Source organism: Cheilinus undulatus, linkage group 3, assembly GCF_018320785.1.
Source record: "Cheilinus undulatus linkage group 3, ASM1832078v1, whole genome shotgun sequence".
In the NCBI taxonomy this organism is placed as follows: Eukaryota; Metazoa; Chordata; class Actinopteri; order Labriformes; family Labridae; genus Cheilinus; species Cheilinus undulatus.
In genome coordinates this window covers 39,785,080-39,802,346 of record NC_054867.1, presented here as the reverse complement: position 1 = coordinate 39,802,346, position 17,267 = coordinate 39,785,080, and the positions used below count along the sequence as shown (strand labels likewise).

The window sequence follows — 17,267 nt, the reverse complement described above, 5'->3', positions numbered from 1 at the left end:
TAAAACATGGAGAGCTCACTGAAAATGAAAGAGTCTGCATTAAAGCACTTAATGATGCTGGATGGTCTTTGAGACAAATATGACAGGTGGTCTAATAAATTTGTTAAGCACTGCATATCTCAGATCTCCATGATACACACTGTCCAATATATGAAGACTCTGAGCAGAGGCATGTACAAAACAACACCATAGTCAAGAACAGGTCAAGAAAGTTGTCTCATTCTAGACACTGAGGGAGAAACAGGACTTGTTTCTGTCGTAAAAAACATGTAAAACCATCCGCTTTTTAGCCACATAATGAATATGCTGATTGATCAACACTGTCAAATAACTTCCAACACTGAAGGCCATCTTTTGGCTGTGTAGCTGAACACTTTTTCATTTTTTAGTTTTAGAAATGTACACTCTCAGTGGATCATTTTCAACTAAATCTTATCCTCATAATAATATATATACAATTCACTGCTAAAACAATGGAAATACTGCTAAAATAGAGATGCCATGTTTGTTTTAAACACATTTATCATTTGGGAAGAGATACAGTAAATAACACTTCCAGTGTCACATACAAGTTTAGAGTACATGGTGAAAAGTTCACAGTTAAAGATGCTACATGCAGTGACACTTACAGATCTGACTGGTTGACACTGAATTCTTACACTCTTGTTTAACTCCTAATCTCTTTCAACTGAGAGTATGTATTTTTAGGGATTTGACTGCATCCACAGTATAATAAGCTCTTCACTTGTTTCAGTGTTGCAATGTCACTTAGCAGATGCTTTTGTCCAAAGCAGCATATATTTGAGAGTAAGTACAACACAAACAAAGATCTAGATCAGAAGAAACAACATTAGTAAGTGCCACAAAGTGCTTCAAGTCCATTTGGATGCTGGCACTGCCATGAGGTGATAAAGGCAACACACATGGTGTATAGCTTTTTTTTTTCCCAATAAACATCGGCAATGAAAAAAACAGTAATTCATGTAAGACCTCATCATCACCATTAATTAAATAGTCTTCATTAACAAATAATGACCAAAGTGCCAAGTGCTGGGTCACTCACAAAGACCTGTGCGCAAAACCCCAGAAGTAGAGCAGGACAGTGCGAGCAAACAGTAGTAGGGTGACTCATTCTACCACTGGAGACAACAGCAGAGAAGAGTCTATCTAAGACCCCGTCCACAACAGTTTTTTGTCGTATCTGTGTTTTATCCACACAGAAACAGCGTTTTAGGAGGCCGTAAACGCTACTTTTTGAAATCAGGTCCCAGAGTGAACAAATTTGTAAATGCTTACCGTTTTGTCTCCGTGTGGGCAGCCAACAGCATCTTTCTTGAAATGATGACATCACACATAGCGTAGCCCACTTACGCTGCATGTGCATGTCAAACCGAATCAACAATGGCGGTTTACAGGGGTGTGTTGGTGCCGCAGAAGCTATTGAGCTTATTATTTCCTTTTACAGGAAAATTTGATGCTCCTTTACCACCACCGAGGACAGCATACACCCGATGTTCTTAAATTCACTGTGGAAAACAACCAGAAAGACAACTAAGAGAAAGTCTGTGGCTGTTTTATGTGATCTTCTTCTCTCTTTTGGTGCATTTCTGTGGCAGCATTACAGCACCACTTACAGGCTTGGCATATATACTACATTGTTTTCAGTCGTTTTGCGGACATTTCCTGAAATAATCCTGTATTTACAAAAAACTTTTTCATAACGAAATGGGAATATGTCATTTTCATCTCCGTGTGGACAATGCCTTAGATGCATTCTACTCCTGGGATAGCAGTGGAAAATAGTCTTGCTAAGACTCATTCTACCAATGGAGACAACAAGATTCATTCTACCAGTGTATGGTGTTCTCTATCAGGCTGGGACTTCGGTGTTTACTTGAAAGTAGAAAGGGACTCTATGGATTGAATTGAGTTAATGGTTATTCAACAGAAGAGAAGTGCTGGGCTAGTCACTTAGGGGCCTGATGTGTTGAGATCACCAGATGCCTTTCGCTGGCTGAGCGTAGCGGGCAAGGAGTGTAGACCTGGATGAGGGATTCCAGGTAAACAGGAGCAGTTTTAATTTCTGCTTTGTAAGCCATGATTAGAGTTTTGAATCTGATATGAGCTGAAACTTAAAGCCAGTGTAGAGAGATAAACAGAGGACTGACATGAGCTGTCTTGGGTGGGTTGAAGACCAGATGTGCTGCTGTGTTCTGGATCATCTGCAGAGGTTTAAATGTGCATGCAGGGAGGCCTGCCACTAATGAGTTGCAGTAGTCAATGCATGATATTACAAGAGCCTGTACCAGGAACTGCGTTGCATGCTCTGTCAGGTAGAGTCTGATCCTCCTGATATTACAGAGGGTAAATTGGCAAGACCAAGCAATCGAGGCAACATAAACCTTGAAGGTTAGCTGGTCATCAATATTGACACCCAGATTTCAGGGAGGGTTAGTGAACATGGATACTGATCTGGGGTCGCATGGTGGGAGTAGCTAGAATGATAATCTGCTCAGTCTTGGACAGGTTGAGTTGAAGGTGACATTCCCTCATCTATTTCGAAAAGGCAGGATGAGATCCAAGCTGAGACAGTTGTGTCATCTGGTGGAAAGGATTGGAAAAGCTGTAATCATCTGCAAAACAGTGATAAGAAAAGCCATGTGTATACCGAGAAAAGGAGGGGAACAAGCACTGACCCTTGAGGCACCACTGTTGATAAGCCTTGCTGTTTGGATACTCCTCCTCTACATGGTACTCTAAAAGATCTCCCTGTGAGGGCAGACCTAGAGATACCAAGTGCAAGTTCAGTTGAGTGGCCCGGCATAAAGCCAGAGTGATTCTGATCAAGTAGATCATTGTTTAGCAAATATTATGAGAGCTGGTTGAAGACTGTGCATGCCAGTATTTTCGACAGGAATGGGAGAAGTGAGACCAGCCTGTAATTTTCAACCTGGGCTGGGTTGACAGTGTTTTTTTTTAGCAGTGGTGTGACCTGTGCTTGCCTGTTGACAGACAAAGAGGAGTTGATGCATGTTACTGCAGGGCTGATTGTGGGCTCAATCGCCTGCAAGAAATGTGATGGCATCGGATCGAGCGGACAGGTTGTGGGCTTTGAGTCAAACAGAAGCCCAGCGACTGCTCTCACTCAGTGGAGAGAATGAGTTAAGTGAGGCATCACTAGCTGGTGGCAGAAAGATGAGCTGGTCAGGCTCAGAGAATTGATTACAGAGAAGAATGAGGATGCATCAGTAGCAGCACACATCTTTGCGTGATAAAATGCTTTCTTAGCAGATTTTAAAGCAGAGGTAAATGAGGTGAATTTTTGCTGATAATCAGTCAAATCAGTGGATTGTATGGATTTACGCCACTTTCTCTCTGCCTCCCTGAGCCCTGCTCTTTGCTCTCTGATGACCTCAGTGAGCCAGACAAGGTGGGGTAGTGAAATTTCACTTACCAAAAAGTTACTCTCCTGAATCTGCCGTGTATAAATGGTGCTGAGTCAAGGACTGCTGATGACACATCAGGGGCTTGAAGGGTAGTCCCATTTCATCTGGTAAGACAAGGAGTAGGGGTAAAGTTAGAAATGGGACTTAGCTTAAGTTCCCACATTACAACAAAATTTTGCAGTTGCACTTTAATACAGGCATAGCCCCAGGATTACAACTTTGCATGGTCCCACAAAATCCTGGACTACTGTGAGAGAGCTGGTGATAAAACCTTAGGATGTTTTCTGACTGTAACCCCTTCAGACTCGAATTCCCTCCTCAACATATTAGTATCTCTGTCCCTCATGGATCATCTGAGCATCGCCTGAGAAACGTGTGCACGCATAAGCACACCTTCGCTAGTTTTACAAGAACAATATGCCCCGATATGATTAGTTATGACTTCCCATCTGATAGCTGAATAATCATGAATTTGCACATTTTAGAGATAATCTATATTTTAGGTTTTAAATTGCATTCAAATAGTTATATAATACAAAGGTAAAAGCAAGGAAAGTCTATTGCCTCCAAAACTTTTAGGGTGAGCCAACTGGACAAGTGGGTGGGCCCAGGCCCATAAGGCCCGCCCTTAATGCCACGGCTGCTGTAAGATTAAAAAAGTATTTGCCTTTAATGAGGCAGTATGGTTGGAGATTTGTAAAAATAAAGGAAAAAATCATTTTACCTTTCAACCCCAAAAATAACTACTCAGAACATTGAGTAAACAAGATTAATTTGAACCTTTCTTATAGACCAGCAATTTTACTTGTAGGCTTTAAGTAAATTTCAATCAAAGTAACTGTACTTTTACTTGAGTATAATATTTTGTCCCCTCCCTGAGCTGCCACCTTATCATGGTGGAGGGGTTTGCATGTCTCAATGATCCTAGGAGCTAAGTTGTTGGGGGTTTCATGACCCTGGTGAGGTCTTCCAAGGCAAACAGGTCGTGGGTGAGGGACCAGAAGAAGTGCGGCTCAAAAACCATATATGGAGGAACAGCGGGACGGACTCCAATCTCCCTCGCCTGGAGGCAGGTCACTGGGGCCCCCTCCTGGAGCCAGGCCTGGGAGTGGGGCTTGATGGCGAGCGCCTGCTGGCAGGGCCTGCACCAATGGGGCCCGGCCGGGCACAGCCAGAAGAGGCAACGTGGGTCCCCCCTCCCATGGGCTCACCACCAGTGGGAGGGACCACAGAGTTCAGGTGCAGTGTGAGCTGGGTGGCAGCCAAAGGCGGGGACCTTGGCGGTCCAATCCTCGGCTGCAGAAGCCGGCTCTAGGGACGTGGAACGCCACCTCTCCTGTGGGGAAGGAGCCTGAGCTTGTGCGTGAGTTTGAAAGGTACCAGCTAGATATAGTTGGTTTCACCAGCTGCCTCTACTTAAATAAAAGCAAAGCACCATTTTCTTGTAACTTACCCACCCCCTCCTGGACACCCTTTGAGTTTTATCATGTCCTGTTAAAACATCTGAAAATGAAAATTGGAAGAGAAAGAAAGTTGTGAATTATAAAGAGTATTTTGCCTTTTGCCAAGTATAGGTAAACTGGGGCACATTTTTCTGAGTTAGGACAGCAGTGCTGCAGCTTTTTGGTTCCTTACCTGTTCCAGTATTCTGTAGTGAATTTACTTTAGTGATGGAGGATTTCCAAGTCTCACAGTACAATGCTTCAACATGCAATTGTTTTCCCTTCAAACATAGTAATAGCAATAGCATATCAAAGTGTCACTCATATGTGATGTTAAAGTGAGGCAGAGGGAAGGAGGGCTGATGACAAAGAGCTGCACAGTGAGAGAGACGCACATTGTGCTGTAGTGTTGGAGAAAAGGAGGCGTGCTGCTCCTCTCCTCACTTTCCAAACACTGAGGGGAGAAACAAAGGAAGCAAGGATGTGAAACCCAGTCTGAATGTGCACAAACCCTGCTGCAGTGCAGACTGTTTCTTCCTCTGAGTCTGGTGCTCCCTCAGGATCGTTGATTTCTGCCGCGTTTTGGCGCTTTGCTCAGCGCAGGAGTCCCTAGAAAAGACCCGATAGACGGAGGAGGAGAGGAGGTGCTGCTCGCTGCTTCATCCCGCTGGATGGACCAGAGCTCTGCTTCAGGTTTACACCTGAGGACTCAGTCTTTGAAGAAACTCTGATACTGCACGAAAGTTGGGATTTTATCCCCTCCTTCATTTTTATCGGTGAGTTAATACCTATCAGTAGGCTACTGATACATTTAAGCTCATTTTCTGCCTGGGAGTGTGTGCGAACTGGTTAAAAATTGATTCACATATTTTTGGCGAGTATGTGAATTTTTGTGACGCAACTTCGTGCATGTGTTAGCTACACAGCTAGTCTATATTATAGCACGTTTTCTATAGTTTTGTTGACGACTTACCTGATTAGCATTAAGGTAAGCTGTTAACTTTAAAAGACAAATTAACTAATACAGTTATGAAGGATATATTTCAAAGTATTTTCAGGTCACTCACCTTTGAAATTTCGACTTAAACCTTCCCAAAAAGTCGCCTCCACTTTATATTACATCTCCATATGATGATAAACGTGCAGCTGTTGAGTCTCATCACGATTCAACAGGTTATCTTCAGTCTCTCTCGGTCTGCACTTGGTTGGTGGCTTTTATTGTGCCATCATTCATGCTGCTAATGTTGTTAGTTTAACCCACTGACCTCTTTTCACTCACTGTACATCTGCATGTATTTATTCATATCGGTAGCAAGTGTGGGTTTAGGTCAAAAATGGAGAAGTCATTTGGTTTGCAAATGCAAAAGAAAAACTTCAGCGTATGCAAATTGTTGCGGGTTTAGGTGTCAGTGGAAATTACAGGAAAAATAAAAATACGGAAGCCCGAATAGGACACGCACCTGTTATTTTTATTTTGCTGTTCTCTGGTGGCAAGGAGAATTTTTATTTTTAAAACTTATCTCACCTTATTGGAGGATTACATAACCAGTTTCCCAATGATATCAAGTCAGTTGTTTTCTTGGGAAATGAAGCAAAATAAAATGTATGATTAAAACTGTCAGCATTAAGTTTGATAAATTAAGGTCCATGATTAATGCATTCATTTTTTAAGATGATAATCAATAACATGATTTATTGTCCATTTCAGAACACATAAGTGAAGCTGCAGCATCTCTTTGTTATCAAAAGGCCAAGGTGAAAGAAAAACAATCATAAGAATAAAGTTGAAACACAGTTTCAAAATTAATTTGAAATTTTAAGAAACAAAGTCACATTTTTGAGAACAGAATCAAACCTCAATCTTGAAGCCCTGTATGGTTCAGAGAGCTGTTGTATGCCGTAGACATATATGCCAGATCTCAGCAAAATCTCCAACAAGCAGCTCTACAGGAAAACAGGTAGACAGAGCATCATCAAGCAAATTACACTCAGACGGTTGAGATGGCTTGGTCATGTGCGAAGAATGGAGCAGGACCATATCGCAAAAGTTGCCTTAAGATGGATACCGCCAGGTGACACAGGAGCTGGAACACATGAACCTGTCATGCACCAGTCATGGGGAGAGGTGAAAAATGCTGCAAAGGACCGCATACTAGGGCTGGGCAAAATATCCAGTATACTCGATGTATCCTGGCTTTTGCCACCCACGATGTATAATATGACTATACCGCGAATATCCGAGTATAAAATCTGTGGAAGTTTTAAGCCATCAGCGTGCATTTCTCGCTGGAGTTTCGCTTCTCCTGTTGTCTCTGAATGCATCTCTCACAGCAGCGAGGTCACTCTCTCCCCTCCGCCAATCCAGAAAACTCCTCTGCACATGCGCATCAGCGTCGAGATGCAAGAGAGAGGAAGGTAAACAGAGCAGTGGGGCTAGTTAGCGGGGAGTTAGCTGACTTTAGAGACAGAAGCAGCGCTGGGACTGCAGAGTTGAGCAGTCGTTCAACTTTGAGAAGGAAGAAGTGGAACTTGCGTGGTATTCATTAAAATATGCCAAAAGATAACTCTGAGATAACAGTGGCAGTATCACAACACGTCGCTAAAGACATGAGCCCAGTGTTGCTGAGAAGACACTTAACCCAGAATACGAGATATGCCTGGGTGCGAGCATTTTGCTGAAAACTCCCTGCCAGAGTCGTACAGGTCAGAGAGAAGACGGCCCAGCAACGGACAAATGTGATCCACTTCTCCACAACAATGGAGACTTATCTCAGCCTAACAGTTCAAAACACAGACAACGAGTAGTTAAAATGTTCCTGCCTCCAGACAAGCTCTTTCCCCCAGGATCACACAGTAGAGTTTCTTGAATAAGGTCTAAAGACACTCTCATGTTATGAACTTGTCAGAAACTGGTCCGGCGCTCATCAGCACAGATAACGGACTAATATAATCACAGCTGTGAGCCTGAATGGTGGACTAGACTGCAGGGTTTTGGCCATTTACTGCAAGCTGGATTGGTGAGTTTTGTGTAGGTGTGCTTCACCCTTAATGAGGAAAATAATCATTTTATAGTCAGCAATAGTAAACATAACATAGAACACATTTCAGGACTTTCCATACACTGTAAAATACCAAGTATTTCAGGATTTCTGTATTTTTGATTTATTAGTAAAAGATTGAATGAAGTCCTTTTCAAAATAAACTGCTAAATTTGACTTTATATTGATTTTTACTTTCTGCCAACATTTTTATTAAAAATCCAATGGAACAGTCTATTTTTATCACCAAACTAGTGCCGTTTGGGGCTGAATTAAACATTATACAGCTGCTGAGAGGCCATTTCAAAATATCACGGGTATATATATTGTGTATTGGGATATAGCAAAAATATATTGGGATATCAATTTTAGGCCATATCGCCCAGTCCTACCACATACAATGAAGAAAGCTCACTAACGCCTTATATCACATAAGGTATGAAGACGAGTAAGCAAGCAATAAGTTAATCTTGAGACTATATTTCATCTGTATTCTCAAAATTTTGACTTTATTCTCAACAGTTTTACTTTATTCTCAAAATGCACAGCATTATTTTTCCCTCATCCCTGGCTCTAAACCTTCTCTCTGTGATGTAAAACAAGTCCACCACTGCTGCTTAATGTTTAATTTAGCCTTGAAAAACTCACAGGCAGCTCAGTGGAAAAGTCAGAAGTCAGCTGCACCATGTGTCATCACCAGAGGTGGAAAAGTACACGACTACCGTACTGAAATACAAGTGTTGTTACTATGGTTAAAATTTACTTTAGTTAAAGTACTGGTCTAAATATCCTCCTCAAATAAAGTAAAAACTATTTAATTTAAAGTTTACTTTAAGAACTGAGGAGGCACTGAGGAGTTGTACAGTGAACAGTGTTGGGCAAGTTACTGAAAAATAGTAACTAGTTACAATTACTAGTTACTGCTTGCAAAAAGTAACTGTTAGTTACTGAGTTACTGCTTTGTAAAAGTAACTAGTTACTTTGAGAAGTAACGTTACTATTTTTACTTCAATCCTCATTGTACCATACACATCACATTCATTTGTGTTGTTGTGGCAGTGTGAGAGGAAATAACTATTTTCATGTAACAATGTAGCCATTATCACTATCATTAGAAAGCGGTGAAACAATACAACTCAGGAGAAATGTTTCTCAACTTTTGACACTGTTAAAGCATTTGCACACTGTTTAAGAAGTCTAAAATAGCTGTTCTCTAGAGTATAGGTTAAATCCCAGCTGCTCTCTAAATTTCTTTCTGCATCAAGGTCCTCTCTCATCTTATGTTTTTTTTTTTCTCATTATTTCTCTGAAGGCAGCGGACTCTACAGCTTATATCAGCGTGTCTTTAATAACATATCTTGCCTTTAGTCCGTTAGTGCTGCTTTGGTGACACACTGTGCAGCTGGCGGTGATTTAAAATCCAGCCTTGGTTGTTTACATTGAGTGGTTCCTCCTTGGTCTGCCGGGCTAACGTGAGCTGTACCTGGGTTAGCGGTGTTTGTAGCATCCGGCTCTCTGGAAACCAGCTTAGCTGTAGGGTGTGTTTAAATCAGTACTCCGTAAGGTTGGAATTACTGTTCTTGGCAGTGGGAAAGTTTACTTCCCTGTTCTTTCTCGTCCTTTATCCCAATGAGGGAAAGTAATGCTGGTGTTTCCAAGACAGAGAGCTCACGCTTGAGTGCTCAGCCGTGATGTGTGTGTGCGCCTTAGTGCCTGTGTTTGTTTGTGTGTGTCCGCGGAGGCTCTATTGTCTCACAGGATGCTGATGTGCTTACAGTCCTGTAACGTTGTTTGCCGAACCGGATGTTTTCTAACCTTCATCAACGAGTTGTCAGCTGTAAAAGTAATGAGTAACGTGTGATTCAAATTCTCAGCAATTGTAAGTGTTAATGATTTTAAAAGTATACAATACTAGTTACCATAAAAAGTGAAAGTGTTACTGTAAAACATTACTTAGTAACTAAGTAACGTGTTACAGTAACTCTGTTATGTGTTACTTGGTTACGCGTTACTCCCAATGCTGACAGTGAAATACCATCTTTCCTTACTGGCAATAACAACAAGTTAGTATTGTTAAAAGTGTCAATATTGAGCCACACTACATAAGGGTAAATAACATTTTTTAAAGACATATTCTACAGTATGACAGAGCTGCAGTAACTCTTGAAAAGCTTTGGCAAGATGGATCTCCTCTGGCAAGAACAGAATGTCAACCTCATAGCATGCGTCCCTTAGGGATACCTAAAGTCACAGGTATGAGCTCTAACTCAGTGGATGACTTCCCTCATGGTGCAGGTGTGTCCCAGATCAAAAACAAAAACAGTCCACTAATCATGTCCAAAAGAACCCCAGCAATCATCAGCTGATTTGGAATTTAATGCGGAATTATTCTCTCTCTATGTGCTGTGTAGACAACAGAGGTGAAAAAAAGTACAAGAGTATAGTACTCTAGTAAAAGAACGGCTACTCTGGTTAAACCTGACTTAAGTAAAAGTTAAAGTACTGATTTTTAAATGTGCTCAAGTAAGTACAATTACCCCAAAAAATACTCAAAGTCATTTGAGTAAATGTAATTAGTTACTGTTCAACCCTGGTTATCACACATTTACATTTTAACTGTTCTCTTATTTCCTTTTCAATCCATTACAAATTCTTTTTTCAGTGGTTAAGTTCAAGACTTAATATTCTATCTACCGAAAGTTCCTAATTTCTTTTGAAATAAAAGGAGGTCTGTATCCAAACAGGAAATCAGTTAGCTCAAGTTTAAGACAGTACAAACATAAAAACAGCTTTAAAAGGAAAATAGTGGAATTTTGAAATAGGGACTGATTGAATTGAATACCAAAAATAATCATGATCAAAGATTTTAATTGTTTGAAAGCCCTTGCATGAATACATGGCTGCTTAGGACTTACGAGGGTGACGATAGAACTAAGGTGGAGCTAGAGGAAACTCTGGTGCCTGATTGCTCCAAAATTGAAATATAATAAAACTAACAAACAGATCATCTAATATGAAATAAATACAAAAAGGTTGATCCAAACCATAAGAGTTAGAGTTGAAGAAACCATGCTTTTAAAGGATTTATAACACACATGATGAGTTAAGTAACAAAGTAAGACAAGAACACCAGTAGCTGTATTGTTGACAGCAGTATTGGCACAAGTATAATACAGAAAAAAATACTGCACAAAAGAGTAATAGTTATGTTAAAGAAGCTTAAGGAACATGATAAAGCCAACCCTGAAAAATGAATACAGCACAGCACAATGATAATCAGACACCGACATCGTATATCCCATCTGTGAAAAGTTATATTGTATTTTCAGTATGCTTCTGTGGAGGATGTAGAAATAAAGGTTATGATCTGAACAGACCCTAACTGAGATAAATGTTCACCTGCACTGTGCCTTGCCTGTCTGATTCCCTGATTATTGTGCTGCAGTTTCTCCCAAATGGCAGTTTATACCTCCATAGCGGCTGGTATATTGTGCAGGTTTTGTGGCATAAGCTGGAAGTGAGTGAAATCTTCTCTCATAATGTCTTGAGTTTCTTTTAACTTCCTAAGTAAGAGAGAAAGTACAATAAATAATGCACATACAATATGGTTATTGTCTTATGTACAGCACTGAAAGCCTCATATCTCCTCTTTTTTGTTGCCAGATGTCTGTTAATTTTGAGGAAAATCAACCCTGAAGAGGATAAATCTGAAGACTCAGCTTCACAATGGCGACTGGAGTAGCAGCATGGCTCCCTCTTGCCCGGGCGGCAGCGATCGGCTGGATGCCTGTCGCCAACTGCCCCATGCCCATCGCACCGAGAGACAACAGCAAGAGACAGGATGAGCTCATCATCCTCAACGTCAGTGGCCGTCGTTTTCAGACCTGGAGGACCACTCTGGACCGCTACCCTGACACCCTGCTGGGCAGCTCAGAGAAAGACTTCTTTTACAACGAGGAGAGCAAGGAGTACTTCTTTGACCGTGACCCTGACGCCTTCAGGAGCATCCTTAACTTCTACCGGACAGGGAAGCTGCATTATCCTCGTCATGAATGCATCTCTGCCTATGACGAGGAGCTGACCTTCTTCGGTATCATCCCTGAGATAATCGGCGACTGCTGCTATGAAGAGTACAAAGACAGGAAACGTGAGAATTTGGAGCGTCTGCAGGATGATCAGGAAGAGAACAAAGACTTAAAACTACCCAATATGAACTTCAGGGAGACCATGTGGCGAGCTTTTGAGAACCCCCACACCTCAACTATGGCGCTGGTCTTCTACTACGTCACTGGTTTCTTTATCGCCATTTCCGTCATCACAAATGTGGTCGAGACAGTTCCCTGTGGGTCCACCGCCAACCAGAAGGACATGCCATGTGGCGAACGCTACACAGTGGCCTTTTTCTGCATGGACACAGCCTGCGTCATGATCTTCACAGTGGAATACCTATTGCGTTTGTTTGCTGCTCCTAGCCGATACCGTTTCATGCGCTCTGTGATGAGCATCATCGACGTGGTGGCCATCCTGCCATATTACATTGGCTTGGTAATGACAAATAACGAGGACGTGAGTGGCGCCTTCGTGACTCTAAGAGTGTTCAGAGTGTTCCGTATCTTCAAGTTCTCACGCCACTCGCAGGGCCTGAGGATCCTGGGTTATACGCTGAAGAGCTGCGCCTCTGAGCTCGGCTTCCTCCTCTTCTCGCTCACCATGGCCATCATCATCTTCGCCACCGTGATGTTCTACGCAGAGAAAGGCTCCAGCTCGAGCAAATTCACCAGCATCCCTGCTTCCTTCTGGTACACCATAGTCACAATGACGACACTGGGGTGAGTGACAGAAATACACACTCTGACATACAGACGCAATGTTTGCATTCAACACACTATTACCATCTTTTATCACCCAGTGCTATGTAAGTTGTTGCTGCTTTTTTAATACCATGTGATTAGAAGCATGCAATCTCAGGATTCGCGGTATTTGTTACAAAACTTAAAGCGCATTATGCAGCTGCTTTTGTGTTGTCAAATGGAAGCCAAAGGTACAAGTTGACTTGTCTTCTTGACCAATCATAGGGCTGGGTGATTTGGTATAAATTTCATATTAGTGTTTTTTTTTGTTTTTTTTTTTCCTTTTGCTGTCATGGTATTATATTGCGATGTTACAAAATAAAAAGAGATAATGCAATTAAACACATAGTCAGATGTCACAAAACCCTTCTCCCCTTAAACTATGCCCTCATGCTCGACACATGTCGGAGCATGAGATCACAGAAAAATAATTTTCAGAGTGTCTCTGTGTTTACTTTTGTACAACTCCACCTGTCGTTTTCAGTTTCATTTCTCTCCTGCTGAGGTCTTTCAAGATACTATTTATAATACCACATTTCCTGATAAGTCCTGAAACAAAAGAACTTGTAGGAAAAAGCAGTGATGCCGGTGAGCGTACGGAGCAACTGTATTTACGGCTGCTTTTCCGACCTTGTTTAATTCTTCGTTTTATTCCTCATTGTTGTGCTACATGTTAATGACACTGACAAAAAAGGTGATGTTTGGCATTCTGTCTTTAGTGTTAGAGTGAAACATGATGATGTCTGGACTCAGACTGAGCTATTGTGTGTCACTCTGCTGCCCTAACAGTGGCATCGGTCATGTCTTGTGTGTGCATTACAATGCATGCTTTTAAACCGGTGATGATGGTGTTGCAAAAATCCATCCTGTGGCAGAAATTATACTGATGGCAGTATTAATTCTGGATTACTGCCCACCACTACCTAAATCTACAATAAAAGTTTGCCTGATATCACCATCAGTAGTAAGAGAACTGTTCTCTGTGCATGCTGAGTCTGTGCATCTCCTGCATGTGATAATGCTCACACAATAGGAGATGCTGCTGCCAACACAGACACACAGCATGATATTCGAGGTAGGCATTTAATTATATGGGGCTGATCTTAAATGAGTGTATTCTCGCTATCAGCGGCATCTCTACCTGATGCTGGTTAATGCTGTGGCCTCTTAACGGCACAAATGTGCCTGTTATTGTTTAAGTCACGCTGCAGGTGTGAGCTTCAGTGTGTGGTAGTCACAGCAGCCAAAGTCAGTGAGCTTTCGTTTCATCAGAATTTATGCTCACAGGGTAGATCATGTGAAGTAAACAGGATGGAGAACATTGTTAAGAATGGCTGAAGATGTTTATAACACAAAACGAGCAACAACACAGTTTGTAAAGTTTGCAAAGAAATGTGTCTGAGGAGGATGAATGGTGGAGAAAAAAAGGATGCTTTTTTCTCTCTCCACCACTCCTCCTTCTCCGTGTGTGTCAGAGTGGCTTTCAGAGGGCTCGATCCAGTGTGTGATCAAAGTAGAGGGTTTAGCTTGTAATCCAAAAAAGGCTTAAAACCCAAATCAGGAAAAGATATGATTGCTGGATTTAAAAAAAATTAGTGCATTAAAAACAATGCATTCATCTGGTATATTTTCATTTCTTTACTAATTGTCATTTTCTTCCATAATCAAACAGCCCTACCTTACAGAAATGTGCAGTTAGAGAGGCTTAAGGATTACATGTATTTTGATTGTGGTTGGGTCAACAAACTCAGCTTTAAAGCAGTATTTAATGACTGCAGTCTTGTTTTTAACTCGATGAGTATGTATGCTTAACAATCACTGTTTTTTGAATATTGTATTTATTGGATTACATAACATAAGCTGCAGAACAACAACAGAAAAGTATTCAGACCCCTTTAACTTTGTTTCAGTGTGTAATGTTGCAGCATGATGATATAGTAAAAGCATCCTTTTTATTCTCTTTAATCTACACTCAGTACCCCAAGATGACAAGTATTCAGACCCATTGCAATGCACTTGAAATCTAGCTCAGGTTCCTCCCATTTCTCTTGATCTTTGTTGAGATGTTTCTACACCTTGACTGGAGTCCACCTAGGGTAAATCAAACTGATTGGACATGACTTGGAAAGGGACACCCCTGACAGCTGACAATGCATATCAGAGCAAAAACCAAATTATGAGGTCAAAGGAACTGCCTGCAGAGCTCAGAAACACAATGTTGCATGGCACAGATCTGGAGAAGACTATAAAAAAGTTCTGCTGCACTCAAGGTTTCCAAGAGCACAGTGGTTAGGGTTGTTCTGATTCCTACACTGGTACTGGAAATACGTCCAATACTGCTTAAAGTGCAGATATTGGTATTAGTGAGTACACAAGTTTATGCACAGATACAACACCATTTAGTTTAGTTTTATATTTTGCTTTGTTTTAGCCATGCTAGATGTTAATAACCTTGCAAAGCACATGGATACGCCCATTTCCTTGTTTCTCACTGGCGAATCCATCTTGCAAAGCTCCAATCTGAACCGTTTGGGCCCGGTTAGAAAGTTACAGGACCAATCAGCGACAATGGGCAGTACTTTCAGGCACAGCAGAGTCGTGACGTAAAGAGACAGCAGCAAGAGCTGGTGCAGTTATGGAGGAAGAGATTAGTGTGGATGCTGCTAAAGCGCCAGTTTTATCAGACCTTGACAACATTTCTTTGTTAAAAGAACAAAGAACAGCAGTGAGTTGTTTTCTTTTCAAAAACGACAAAAGTCGAGTACTTACATGTCTATAGTCGCCATGTTTCGCGTTATTCCTCAGTAGCTGCGCACGTGCAGCTTGATAGCGGCTACATTACGTGTTTTCTTGCTCTGATTGGCCTGTAGAAATGTGACAGACAGGACATTCACCCAATCACACTCCGAGTTTTTTTCAAAGCCTCTGCCTTTTCTCAAACGTTTCCTATTGAAGCTTTCCCAGATGGATGTGTGAAACACATCCATCTGGCGTGTCAGGTTAAAATGTTAGCACTATAAACCCGAAATCGATTCTTCTTTGCTGCTGGAAAGCACTGCATGCACTGGCTACTGTTTTTAGAGCACTGAAGAAGAACCAAAGGACCCACTGCAGCAGCAAAGAATGCTGACTGTATGATATTTTTCTCTGAATATGATCTTTACAACAACTGGTGCTGTCATGCATGACAAGGAGTGACACAGTTTAGCAAAAGTTGAATAACTTTTGAACCATAAATTGTTCCTCTTACTTGTTTTTCATCTGAAGGCTAGCAGTTGTGCCTTTCCATTGACGCTATTGATACCTTTGAATCTCCTGCAGTAGCCTTTTCAGCGAGCTTGGAAGCCGTGTGACTTTGGGGACTTTGGGGACAATGATTAAATCCACACCAGTAAGCCCGACATTGAGCGTCTTTTTATCCACTTTAATTGAATTACCATCATTTATTACTGCTAGCCCGAATGCTAACTCTAATGCTAACTGCCATATTGTTTTCCCTTTCTGAGGGTCTGTCAGCCAGTTGCAGGCTGTTCCATAATCACGTGATGTTGCCTGAATAGAGCATAATGGAGCGAGAGAGAGAGAGAGAGAGCGAGCCGGTGATGCAGCCCCCTATTTAATTGTTATTTTAATATTTAGCAGTAAAACTCAATAATCAGCAGGAAAACAACTTTGGGGTCACAGAGATGCTGTACATCAACAATTCTATTTGTTGAGCAATGGTCTGAGTCAAATATAAGTCTAAAATTATTTGCTAGTCTGCACAGTCAGTCCAGAAAGTTCACACTGGTATCAGATCAGTACTCAGTATCAGCCGATACCCAACCCCTTGGTATCGGAATCATATTGAGAAGGAAAAAATGGTATCGGAACATCCCTAACAGTGTTCTTCTCACATGGAAGAAGTTTGGCACAACCAGGACTCTTCCAAGAATTGGTTGCATGGCCAAACTGAGCAATAGAGGGAGAAGGACCTCAGTAAGAGAGGTAACCAAGAACCCGATGGTCACACTGACTCAGCACCAGAGATCCTGTGTGATAAATATGTGGGATAAAGTTCCAGAAGGACAATCATCACTGCAGCCCTCCACTGATTGGGCTTTATGGCCCATCATGTGTTTTGCACTGAAGTTTCCATCTGGCCATTCTTAGTACTCTCTGAATGCACTGTATAAAGTTAGGTGGCTAAGCACTAACAAACGGACCTCTTACAAAGTGGTTGCTGTATACACTAGCTTTTTCTGACTCCACTTGTCCAGTTTTTTTCAGGACTCAAAAGTTGGCACAGCTGTAAACGGCACAATCTTTGGTGTTTTGATAGTTTTGTTCTATGCAGAAATCATTTCCTGCCCCCCATCTCGATCTTTTAGTGTTGATGTAACTTAATCTGCAGACAACCTATGGTGCCAAGCTGTGTTCATGAGAGATTTAAATGACATTAGATACTTATGATCTAGAAAGGATTTAAGAAAGCTGTTTTCTTGCTATTGC

General features: G+C 41.5%; 1 protein-coding gene across 1 annotated transcript in view; it reads left to right on the top strand.

Annotated features, from left to right (window-relative positions):
* The first annotated feature begins 5,548 nt into the window (after positions 1 to 5,548).
* LOC121507214 (potassium voltage-gated channel subfamily D member 3-like) overlaps positions 5,549 to 17,267 on the top strand; it is a 194,714-nt gene continuing 182,995 nt past the window's right edge. The window contains exons 1-2 of the mRNA XM_041783427.1: positions 5,549 to 5,664; positions 11,590 to 12,755. Coding sequence (XP_041639361.1) covers positions 11,653 to 12,755 — 1,103 coding nt within the window. The 5' untranslated portion in view covers positions 5,549 to 5,664; positions 11,590 to 11,652. The remainder of the gene's footprint in view (positions 5,665 to 11,589; positions 12,756 to 17,267) is intronic.